General features: G+C 55.3%; 1 protein-coding gene across 3 annotated transcripts in view; it reads left to right on the top strand.

Annotated features, from left to right (window-relative positions):
* The first annotated feature begins 2,916 nt into the window (after positions 1 to 2,916).
* Positions 2,917 to 12,151, top strand: part of GRIK5 (glutamate ionotropic receptor kainate type subunit 5) — a 53,546-nt gene continuing 44,311 nt past the window's right edge. The window contains exons 1-5 of one of the 3 annotated variants that reach the window (XM_057493409.1): positions 2,917 to 4,050; positions 7,517 to 7,645; positions 7,979 to 8,143; positions 10,519 to 10,616; positions 10,731 to 10,896. In XM_057493409.1, coding sequence (XP_057349392.1) covers positions 7,567 to 7,645; positions 7,979 to 8,143; positions 10,519 to 10,616; positions 10,731 to 10,896 — 508 coding nt within the window. In that variant the 5' untranslated portion in view covers positions 2,917 to 4,050; positions 7,517 to 7,566. The remainder of the gene's footprint in view (positions 4,051 to 7,516; positions 7,646 to 7,978; positions 8,144 to 10,518; positions 10,617 to 10,730; positions 10,897 to 12,151) is intronic. The other 2 variants (XM_036896471.2, XM_036896472.2) reach the window with 2 other exon arrangements.

The following is a 12,151-nucleotide window of genomic DNA, read 5'->3' as shown; positions in this document are numbered from 1 at the left end:
GGGGACCTGAGGCGCTGGAGGCTCCGGGAAACGGGGACAGAAAGTGAAGCAGCAGTCAGCGCGAAGGGGAGAGGGGAAATGGCAGCACCACGCCCCTGGAGGGAGAAAAGGGAATCAACGCTGCAGACCAACTTCGTTAGCGAGGAATGAGGCAGCAAGAAGAGGAGAAAAACCTAGGGACTCTTGAGGGAACGAGAAGGAGAAATGTCAAAAAGAGAAACAGAGAGAGGGGATCTGAGGGAGCCAGGAAAATCTGAAGAAGAGAGGAAATGGGAAAATGGTGGCAGTGGGGGAAAGCAAGGACAGGCAGTTTCATTTGAAGAAATAGGGAGTGTGGAGTGTGGAAGATCCTAAAGGCAATCACGGTGAGAACCTGCAGGAAGTGACCCTGCAGCAGATCCGACTCTGTTTCCTGAGTGCCTGCCTTGCAGGCTGTTCCTCTGAGCTTAAGGGAAGGTGGAGTCGCCATGTGTCCAAGGGGCGCTGGTCAGCCCTGGCTACTCTTCCCTTTTAGCCCTCAGGGCCTTGGGAGCCCGTTTCCCTATGTTGTTAGAAATGTTTCCAGAGCCACTCCGTGAACCCAAGAACAGGATTTGCTTGTTAATAACCGTGCGCACACCATTTCTCAAATGAGTAAACTGAGTCGCAGAGGATTTAGTCCTTTACCTTATCGAGGCCAAAAGCTACGAGGGGACCCCAAACACAAAGTAGGGCCTAGGTCTGACTCTTCATCCATCACCTTTGCTGGGGCCTTCAAATGATTTCTAAGTGTGTGTCTTAACTTTCCACTAAATTCCCTCACACCAGGCCCATGTTTAATTAAACTGGGCTGTCTGGATTGGAATCCTGTCCGTTACTTCTAGTTGTCTTGAGCAACTCCCCTATGCCACAATTTCCTCATCTGTGAAATGGGAATAATAGCCCCTATCATGGTTTTTGTGAGGAACAGAGTAAGAGCTAAATAAGAACTTTATTAGGACTTCAAGGAGACCAGTACTTTAGTGGAGTTGATGTGCTAAGTATTGTGCTCAGTGCTTTCTGTGCATTATTCAGTTCAATCTTATCAACAACTCTAGGAGGGAAAAACTCTTTCCTCACTTTACAAAGAAACTGAGGCCCAGAAAAGTTAAGTAGCTTGTCCATCAGGAAGTTAACTCCATGGTCTATATTCTTGGCTCCCAGGCTCTATTGCCTGGCAGGTGGGATGTCCAGAGTGGCATGTAGAATGGGTGGATGCAGGAAGTAGAGGGAAGAAGTTGGTGGGAATCTGTGAGCTCTAAAACTGGTAATCTGGGTTTGCCCTCAGGCTGAAATAACCTAGGGTGGGAGCTGGAGAACCTGAAAGCTAGACTCAGGCTTTGACAGGCTCCATTCCCTCAGGCAGGTTCTCACTCCTGCTGAGACCTCTCCCTACTTGAAAATGCAGGGGGTCCAACTTGGCTTGTACGTTCTGCTTAGACTTCCCAATTTATCTGGGTTGTCTTGGTCCCTTCTCTTAGATGATGCAGAGTAAGATCAGGCCTGGATCAGTCTTTTTGGAGATGGTGGCATGGGACTAGAACGTCTGGGACAGGTCCAATTTAGAGAGGATAGGCATTCTCTGCTGGGGTCCCTGTGTAAGCAAAAGGCCTGCAGGCCGGTGTGAGTCTGGCCTTTCAGGCCTGCCTGGAGCTAAGGGTTGATGCTGGGATGTTGGTGTGTTGGTGGGGTGTAGGGTGAGGAGGTGTGGGCAGAATTGGTGATCCTTCAGGGTCAGATGTACGTCGGAGATTACCACATGCCAGCTGCAGAGGGCTTCCCGTGCCAGGCCAGTGTGAGAGGTGCCGTGTGCCATGTGTGTGTGCGAGGCATGCAGTCACGTGTGGTGGAGGCTGCACGTGCATGTGTCAGTGTCTCCTCCCCATCACGAGCGTTGGAGGTGGTGGTGAGTCACGGGCTCAGCCTTCAGCGCCAACTGTCATGTTCCTTCCCCCCAAATTCCCCCCTACCAGCCTTGCACCACCCACCCCAACTCCAAGATCTGTGTCACTGCTTTTCTCTTCCATCCCCCTGCCCTGCTCAGCTCCTTCCAGGAGGCTGCAGAATGCTCCCTGGGAGGGAGTCTCCCACTTCTGCTGGTCCTGCCCTCCAGTTCCCTGTCCTTTCCCACTGCCTTTCTGCTCAGGTGACTAGAGGACAGGGTCTCTTCACCCCACCCAGTCATCTCTGTGGGTCCCAAGGATTTCACTATGTATTATGGAGAATTCTCATACTCACCACCCATCCCTTCACTTCCACAGGAGCTACTTCTATTTCTGTGTGCTTGTCTCTTGTTTCTAGGGGCTGGCTGCCCCTGCCTCTTGGGTCCATAACCTTACCTTGTGGGTTCCCTGGTGTCTGTGGGCCTCTGCACTTTTCCATGGCTTGCTCCCACTTCCCTTAGCCCTCCTCTCTGTCTCTCTGAGATGCGTCCTTGTTCCCTTTTCTGCAGGCTTCCTGTCCATGGCCTTCTCCCCTCACCATGGACCACTCCCCATGCCCAAGAGGTGCTCTCAGTCCCCAAGGGCCTCTCTGAGTCCAAAAGCTGTCCCATGTCCCCGTGGTCAGGGTGGGGGGCTCTCTCTGTCCACCAGCTGCCCTCTTCTCTGAGGTCCTTTGCTTGTCTCTGAGGTCTGCACCCTTGTCTCGATGGGCCTTTCTCTTTTCCCTGGGCTTTTCCTCTCCTTGTCATTGTGGGGTTTGCCCACCTCTATAAATTTTGATGGGCTGTCTTGCTATTTTTCTGCATTTTTCTTCATCTGTATAGCCCTTTGCCCCAAGCTCTATGGCCTCCTCCCAGGTCTCCCTGCCTCTCATCTCCATGGGCTCCTGTGCCCAAGGGCTGCCTGGGCAGGGCGGTGGCACAGTGTGGTGGAGGGGGTGGCCCGGGGGTGGGCCCTCCATCCAATGCAGCGCCTTCCCCTCATCAGCATTCTCCTCGTGGCCCCCCAGCCCGGACCAATACGGGCTCCCCCTCCTCCGACTCCCCTCCCTCCTCTTCTGCCAGCCTTCCTCCCTTCCTCCTGCCCGCCCTCCTCCCTGCGCCCTCCCTCCCTCATCTCTTTCCCCCGCCCCCCACGCTCCAGGACCCAGCGCAGGCGGCAGGCGGCGGCCTCAGAGGGGAGAAGGAGAGGTGGCGGCGGTGGCAGTGTCGACAGTGGTGGCGGCCGGCGGCAGGGAGGCAGGCCCAGCTGGGGACCAGGGCCGGCGGCTGCCCCTCACAGGGGACTGGAGTCCGTGGCCAGGCCCTCCCGCCGAGGCCCTGTGCTGGGCGCCCCGGGACACCCCACCCTCCTCGGCCTTCCTCTTCCACCTGCTCCTCTCCTTCCTCTCCTCCCTCCTCCTCTCCCTTCTCCTCATCCCGCTGGCTCGTCTGCCCCCTTCTCAGCTCTCTCTGTCTTCCAGCACCCCATCTTACTCAGCCCCTCCACTGCCCAGCCTCTCCCTGCCCCCGGCATGCTTTTCTCTTGGGGGCTGAGGGCTTGAGGACCCCAGGCCCTTGCCTCCTCCGGGGCAGGGCCAAGGGTCCAGGGGGGAGGGGGGAAGGGGTGGCCCCCTCCCCCCCAACAGGCCTCCCCTCCCCCACTTCTCCTGATGGCCGGCTTCCTTGTCTCCACCCAGTCCTTGCCCCCTGTGGCCCCCCAAGGCCGGCCCGGCTAGGGGAGGGGGCAGGGGCCCTTTCCTGGGCCGGCTTCCCCCTCCCCCGGCTTTGCCTGTGCCCCCTCCCTTCCGTTTTCACCTTCCTCTCCATTTGCTCCTTCCCCCTCTTCTGTCTCCCCTTCTCTCCTCCATTTTCTCCTTTCCCCTTCCTCCCCTACCCGGCCTGCCCTCTCCTCTTCCACCTGTCCTTCCTCCCTGCTCCTGGGAGCCCCCGTTTTGGATTAGTTGGGGGCCACCACTGGAGGCGGGGGAGGGGGCCCTGTGGACTGCCCTCTCCCCCCACCCCAGCCACACCACCACCCAGCACCAGAGCATCTCCCTGTTGTCTTCCTCGGCCTCGAGGGAGCCCAGCCCTCCGTCCCACCAGGATCCGTGAGTGTCTGCAGGGCGGGGGTTGGGCTGGGGCAGACTGGGTCCTGGAAGGCTGGGCTCAGTGCCGCCGCCTCCCACACAGGGGGCCTGCCCCCTCCTCCTCCAGCCTCCGTTCACCCCAGCCTTTTCTCACCCCTTCTGCTGGGTGCACAGCGCACCCTGGCACCCCAGCCCCAAGCTGCTGGGGTCCTGAGGGGCCGACTGGCTTTTACTTGTGTCCTCACTCCTTCTCCAGGACTCCCGATTGTCTCCGCCCCTGCCTTCTCCAGCCTTGGTCCCGCGGTGACCGGCTCTGCTCTCTCACTCCGTCTCAGCTTCTCTCTTTCCTCTGAGCCTCATCCTCTCTGCCTGCCACGGGCCCAGCCCCATCCCATCCGGTCTCTATCTCCTGGAAATGTCTTTCTGCTCTTGATCTCCATTTCATGTGTCTCTTGGGCCTCCCGCTGACTGTCCAACTTCTCTCTTCTTTGCCATTAGCCCAACCCTGCCTTGGTGAGTCTGTTAATCTCTCCCTTTCCCCAACCCTCTCAAAACTGGCACTCATCTCCCACACCAGGTCTCACCGTCTGTCTACTTCTGTCTGTCGTTTGCTCTGTCTGTGCTTCTGCCCACCTGCCCTTCTCCGGCTCTAACTCTGGGCTTGGAGGCTGGCTTCCTTCCCTCACTTTGCTGCTTTCCCTCCCAAATCCTCTCTGGGTCGTCTCCTCCATCCCTTATGCCTTGGCTTCCTGGTCCATTTTGTCTTTTCCTTGGTGGCCTTGCCCACCCCCATCCTCCCTTCCCAGTGATGTGTTCCCCACCTGGCCTTTTAGGTCCTGTTCCTCCCCATGCCCTGGGGCTTGCAGGCTTTGGGACTGACCACCCCTCAAGGCCTGCCATTGTTAATGCCCCTCTGTGTGGACTTGGTCCCCTTGTATGGCACTTGCCTTGTCTGCTGACCCCTCCAGATCACTCATTCTTTCTCCACACCTCAGTTTCCCTCCCTGACTCACTGCTCCCCTCGTCTGTGAATCTGTCTCTTCCTGTCAGTGTCTCAATTTGTGTCTGCCCCGCTTGCCCCTTTCTTCTATAGGTCGGCTCTGTGGCTCTGGCATACTTCCTCTCTCTCTCTCTCTTCCCAACAGGCCCTTTCTTTTCAGAGTTTTGTGATTTCTTTCCTCCCTGCAGTTCTTGTTCGTTGTCATTTTTTTGTCCTGTCTCTCACTCCAGTTGCCTTCTCACCTTTGCTGCATCCCTTGCTTGCCCTCTTTTCTGTCACCCTCCCCTGGCAGAGCCCCTACCTCAGCCCCTTCTATTCAGTTTGCTGCTGTGTCTCGACCTTTATCTGGCGTAGCCTAGGACTCGGGGCCTGTGGGGCTCAGGTCTGCCTGATTCCCTGCCTCCCCTCTCTCATATCTGTCACCATCATGTCTCTGTTCCCTTTGGTGTCTCACTTCTAGGTGATATCTGTGGGTGCTTCTCTTTCTTTTAGCCCCAGTTACTTCCTTCTGATCTGCCTGTCTATCTGTGCCTTCCTGTACCTTTTTGTCCATCTGTTGCCCCCAACCCTGTCCCTATACTCCATCTTTCTGTTCCCACCTGCATCTGCCACCTGTTGGCCCCTGCCTTTCTTGTCCCTGTCTCTTCCTCAGTCTTTCTGTCCTTTAGTCTCTGCTACCTGGCCTGCCCCCAGAAGCCCCTGGTGTCTCAGGATGACCCTCCCCACCCTGGCTCCTGCTTCACTTCTGGCTCTGCCCTCCACACCCCTTCCCCTATGAGTTCTCCTTCCAGGTCTCCCAGCTTTCCCTGCTCCTCCACCCATGACAAGCCTTCGCCTTAGATCCAAATTATAGTCCTCAGTGCCAGCATGACCTCCCATCTGCAGCCTGTCTGGCCCAGAGTCCCTGAAAGACTGGGACTTGCTCAAGGTCACATGAGAGTCAGGGGCAGAGCAGGGACTGATGGGGTCTCCTGCTGCCCTGACCCAGGCCGTAAGGGATGGTCTGAAGCGGGTTGTGTCTCTGCCCTCCCCTAGCGGCTTTATTCTTCCATCTCACCAGTTCAAGAGCTCCTTCCGTGAGAATTGGGTGAGGTTCAGGGAGACCCCCAGGTTCACCTCATGGTACTCCAGGCCTCACAATAACCATTCCCACAGAAACCCAAGGGTCCCTTTCCTTGGGGCATGGCCCTTGGCTAGGTTTGGCTGTGCATCTATCCAAACCCAACTCTACCCAGTGGCCACTCTGCAGAAGGCAGGGGCAGCCAGAGGAATCTTCAACTTGCTGGGAATGGAGCAGTTGTGGGGAGCAGAGGTGTACTGTCTCCCCCTAATCTTCAGCTTCCCAGAGCAGGGTGGGGACCAATGGTTTGCCACCTGCCTGGGCAGACAGCACAGTCCTGCCTTGCTCACTTTTCCCTTCTCCCTTCCTGCTTTCTCTAGTGTCCTCTCAAGTAGTTTTGTGTCTTCTCTCCATACCCTGTCTTCCCATCGTATTCTGTTTCTCTTTTATGTCTTGATATCTCTCTTTTCTGCCTGCCCTCCTTTCCCTGCCCTTTTCTCTCTCCTGCACATCTCCCTATCTTCCTGTCTCTTCTGTCTTTCTCTTAGTCTCATCCTTATCACCCTGTAACTTCTGTTTCTCTCTAGTTCTGTCCCTGTTTTTCTGTCTTCTTATCTTCCTTTTCCCTTATATTCTGCCTATTTCTTGATTTCTCTTTGTCCTTTCCTGAGTTTCTTTGTATTTCCCCTCCGTTAGCCTCTCTTCCTCTTTCTGTCTCTCTGTTTTTTTCTACTCTCTCTTTACTCCTTTTTATTTTAGCCCCTTGGATGTTTTGGGTCCATCCATATGTTTCCATCTATGTTTCTCCATTGCATGTGTCTCTCTGTCTCCGTCTGTCTCCATCTTTCTCTTTCTCTCCAAGTTTCCTAACTCCCAGATGCTCTCCCCTCCAGAGCCCGGATGTCCAGGCCTCTCTCCCCATGGGATTGTGGGAACCAGGGACATCAGGAAGGTGGCAAGTGAGGCCTGGGATGGGGTTGCCTAGCAACCACCGCATCCTCTCCAGCCAGTTTCTGTTGCCTAGTAATGGCTGCCTGCCCAGAGACAGGGGCACGACAGGGTGGGGAGTAACACTTCCTGGTTTCCTGTTAGGGTAGGGATGGTCCCAGGAATTCACTCTTACCTGAGATCCGTATCATCTTCCCTCCCATTTTGGTAGCTGTGACTGTCCTCTGGCAGTGCCTCCCCAACTCAGTGCCTGTGAGCTCCTCCCTGGTGGTGCTCCTCGGAGCCTGCACTTCCTTCTGAGCAATGCCCTCAGCATTGTCAGCTCCTAGCAAGGAACAGGGAGGAGGGCCCTTCAGAACTCACCAACAATGTCCTGGGGTCTGTGGCCACCACTCTGTCCAAAGAGTCCCCATTTCTTCAAAGGGACTCTGAGGTCTCCATATCAGCAATCTCCCCACGGGTCGGGGGTCACCCTACAGGTGGCGAGTGGGGGCCGCGGCAGCTGCGTCCCCATGAGGAGGGGAGGAAGATGCCGGCTGAGCTGCTGATGCTGCTGATTGTTGCCTTTGCCAGCCCCAGCTGCCAGGTGCTCTCATCACTGCGCATGGGTGAGGCCCTACAGCCCCCTGCCCCTGCCTCCTCAGACACCCTCCCGTTAGGCCCTGGAGCTCCTTGTGAACCCACGCATGCCAGTCCCTCAGGACCCAGGAGTGTGGGCATCAGGCCTCAGCTTTCCTCAGCAGCAAGGAGCAGCAACCTCCAGTCCCTTCTTTCCCCTGGATGCAGCAGTCCAGACCCGCAGCTCTCTCCAACCTGAGGACCAGGAGTCTAGACAATTAGTCCCCACCCCCACCCCCACCTCAGAGTCCAGGGGTTCAGGATCCCAGCCCCTCCTCTCTTAGGACCCAGGAGTCTGGTCCCCAACCTCTGTGTTCCCTCAGCTGCAATCCTGGACGATCAGACAGTGTGTGGCCGCGGTGAGCGTCTGGCCCTGGCCCTCGCCCGGGAGCAGATCAATGGGATTATCGAGGTCCCAGCCAAGGCCCGAGTGGAAGTAGACATCTTTGAGCTGCAGCGGGACAGCCAGTACGAGACCACGGACACCAGTGAGCAGGGTGATGGGGCGTGGGGTGAGGCAGGGCAGACTGGTGGCCTTCAGTCCATCTCTCAGCTCCCAGCCTCCTCAGCTCACCATGTCTTCTTCTAACTCCATCTGTTCCTTCCTTCATGTCTGCTCTGCCTTCTCCTTCTCAAATATGGTGCTGCTAGGTGTGGGGAGGTGGGGAGAGCACCAGCCCCCGTCCCATCCTGAAGGAGCCGAGGGTCTCATTTGAAAGATAAGCTTCATAGCTGGCTGGGGACACTTAACCCCCAGAGTTGAGTAATGAGGGGCCCAGGCAGTGAAGCCAGGGGAACTCAGGGGCAGGGACAGTGAAGGCATCTGGAGAAGGCTAAACTAAAGCTGAGCTCTGAAAGGTGAGCAGGATGTAGAAAGAGTGGTGTTGCTCAAAGTAAGCCCTGTGGAGTGGAGTGTCACCAGCCACATCGTAGGGATGTGTGAGTGTTTGTTGAATACTAATGGACTTAGTGAGTGTTTGTAGGTGTCCTTTAAACAGACCTGCTGGGGTTGCAGACCTTCAGGGGATGCTGCCTTGAAACATGTTTAAGACAGGTTGCTTTCTTGCAGGCCTTATCAGAGCCTTTATCATGTTCATATGTGTTTCATTATTAAGTTCATGTGTGTTTCAAATCACTGAGAGGGGGAATGGGATATAGTGTTTCCTGGATTTTTTTGACTGGTGCAGCACAGAACACAAATTAGTATGGAGGGTGAGGAGGCAGATGGTGTTCCAGGCATGTGCCTGTAGTCTGGAGCTGGGGCAGATGGGAAGGGTAATATTCAGAGCCAAGGAACAGGGTGTGGGGTTGCACCCATTCTGATCACCTGGACTCAGGACATGCTTAGGGTGATAGAGGATTCTGGGCTGGAGTGTGACTGGGCACTGGGAAGGGAGGCTGGGCAAACTGGCAGACCAGCTTGAGGTGGCCTGCACTGGCAGGCTGAAAGGTGCCACCTTCTTCCACAGGCATGGGGGGCCATGAATGGGTTTAGACTGGGGAGCTGGGCTTCCAGAAGGTGAATCTGGAGGCTGGGTTTGGGTGAGTAGTGTGGAGGTATATGTATGCTGAATTGAGAGCTCTAAAAGCAGGGCAGGGGAGGAGAGGTCACAGAGAAGGGGACAGATGTGAAGAAATTTAAGGACAAAACAAAGACAGGACTTGGTGACTACCTTGGCTATTGGAAGAAAGATTAACAGGTATTTGGTCTGTGCAAATGCAGAGGCATTCCCTGACATGGAAGGCACAGAAGGAACAAGTTTGGAGGAAGATGAGGCATTTAGTTACGATGCTTTTGGTTGGATATGGTAGAAACCCTACTCAGGCTGCCTTAAGGGAAAGAGAACTTATCAGTTCATGTCACTAAAAAGGCCTAAGGACTAATTTCAGGCATGGTTGGACCCAGATACTCACATGATGTCCCGTGATTATTTCAGGCATGACTGGATCCAGGCACTGAAACAATACTGTAGAAATCTCTCTGTCTTCCTCTGTGTGTCCTGCTTTCCTCTAAGTTGGCTTCATTTTCAGGAATGCCCTCAAGGCAAAGATGGCCCAATGGCATAAAACTTACATCTCACCAGTTCAGCAAACACAGTGGTAATTGTAGCAGAAGACCTCAGGAAAGTTCTCAGTGGTCTGGTTTAAGCCTGTTCCCATCTCTGAACCAATCACAGGCCAAGACAGCATGGTTCTCTGCTCTGGATCAGGTGCCAGTCAACCCTGAGACCCACATGGTTCCCTGAGGAAAAGTTAGGGTTCTGCCACGAGAGAGCCACCTGCTGGGGAGGGCATTCCTGAAAATGAAGCCAATGTAGAGGAAAGCAGGACCCACAGAGGAAGACAGATTCCTGCAACTCATGGCAAAACAGCTTCCATCTCCAAGAAGTGAGATGTGCAAGTGTTTAAGGGAAAAGAAAGCAGAAGAAAGGGGAGCAAGTGAATGCAACTGCAGACCGGTGTGTGGAGTGTAGAGTACAGAGGGGATATGGGCTGTGGGTTCACGGAGATGGGGGGTTTGATGGACCCTAGTTTGTAGTGTGGTTAGCAAGCTGGTGCAGGATGAAGGCTGAGGACCTAGGCACAAATTTGCAGCCAGAAGGAAGCCCCTGGTGTTTCCTCTGCATCCTTCCTTTGTTTCTGTCTTGGTCTGACCTGTCCCTCTGTTGCCATTTCTCCCTGTCTCCATGTCTCTCTATCTTGTACCCCTCCTTTTATCCTCTGTGGTGTGTGGGGTCAGGGATTGGGCCTCCGGGTCCTCGGCGAGGAGGGTCAGGGATCTGCTTCTGGCCGGGGCAGTTCCCCGAGGAGTGGGTCGGAGAGAAAGGTCCCTGACTCTGCGATCTCCTTCCGCTCCTCACAGTGTGTCAGATCCTGCCCAAGGGGGTCGTGTCTGTCCTGGGGCCCTCCTCCAGCCCTGCATCTGCCTCCACTGTGAGCCACATCTGTGGGGAGAAGGAGGTGAGCAGGGAGCAGAGGGGAAGGGCACAGCGGGGGTGGGGGTGGGGGTATCTCAGGAAGGCCAGTCTGGGGAGGAGGGAGCAGGGTGGAAGCAAAGGCTCCTTCTCTGTCCAGATCCCCCACATCAAGGTGGGTCCCGAGGAGACGCCCCGCCTGCAGTACCTCCGCTTCGCGTCTGTCAGCCTGTACCCCAGTAATGAGGACGTCAGCCTGGCAGTCTCCCGAATCCTCAAGTCTTTCAACTACCCCTCAGCCAGCCTCATCTGCGCCAAGGCCGAGTGTGAGGGAGGAGAACTGGATATTTTATTTTCTATTCTCCCAAATCCCCCTTCCCAAGAGATCTGGTCTCCCATATCATTGTTGTGTCCCCAGGCAAAGGCTTTCCTTGTCCCCACCATCCTTTCCCTTGAGGAACCCAGATGGCTGGTTCTGGACCACGCAGTCCACAGATAGGGACTAGCACCAAGGTCAGGCCCTGGCGGTGCAGCAGTGAACAGCACTAGGTGTGTTCCTGACTTCACAGAACTCCAGAGCTAGCAGAGGGCACAGTAGCTGAGCAGTGGTGATGTGGAGTGATATGTGTTCTGTCAGGAGATGTGGCTGTGGGTTCAGAGCCTGCGTCCCCAAGAGAGGAACCTCTAAGCTGGACCTGAAAGTGGGGAAGTGTTGGGGTGGGGGAAGGGTTAGTGGGAACAGGTTCTAAACCAAGGGCATGGCAGGGCAGTGGCAGGGGGCCCAGGGGAGCTAGGCTTCTTTGAGAGGTCCAGGATTCCCCCGGTGGCCAGAGTGTGGGAGCAAGGAAGTGTGGACACGGCAGGTGTGATCACTCAGAGCCTTGTGTTTTATCCTGAAGCTGATGGGGGCTGTGGAAGGTTCCCACACAGGGCAGGGCAAGGGGCCATGGCCTGATGCGTACTGCAGGAAGAGCTCTTTGGAGGCGGTGTGGAGAAGGGACTGGAGAGTGACATGAGATGTGGCAGGAGACCGGTGAGAGGCAAGGAGAAACAGTACTGGTTAAGGTGCAGGTTGTGGCAGAGGGGTGGAGAGGCCAGGGTGGACTTGAGAGTCGTGAGGTGGGGTCATGGATGGTGACAGGGTTCTGCCCAAGGAGGGGGAATCAGTCATTTCAGGGGCACACTCTGGGTTCAAGGTGTCTTTGAGACATTTACGTGAAGATGTCCAGTAGGCGGTGGGTTTGTGGGTGAGTGGCTGCAGAGAGAGAGGGCTGCGCTCAGTAACTTCTGGAAAGAACTCCTCTTTCAGAAGGTACTGAACACCTTCTACGGCTCAGGTAGTGCTCTTGGTATCAGGGATATAGCAGTGAGAGCTGGGCCAGGAATCCTGGCCTTGTTAGACCTGCTTCTGACAGACAAGCTAGGCAATGGAGGCAGATGAGGGTATTGAATGGTCATGACACCTTTAACATGTCACATAGCAGTAAGAATATAATGTATAATACAGTAACAATAATACGTGACATAATAGTAATAGTTATATAATACAGTAACAGGTGTGTACCAGATTATAGTTTACAT

This window comes from Manis pentadactyla, chromosome 15 (assembly GCF_030020395.1).
Source record: "Manis pentadactyla isolate mManPen7 chromosome 15, mManPen7.hap1, whole genome shotgun sequence".
NCBI lineage: Eukaryota > Metazoa > Chordata > Mammalia > Pholidota > Manidae > Manis > Manis pentadactyla.
This window is presented reverse-complemented; position numbering and strand designations above follow the sequence as displayed.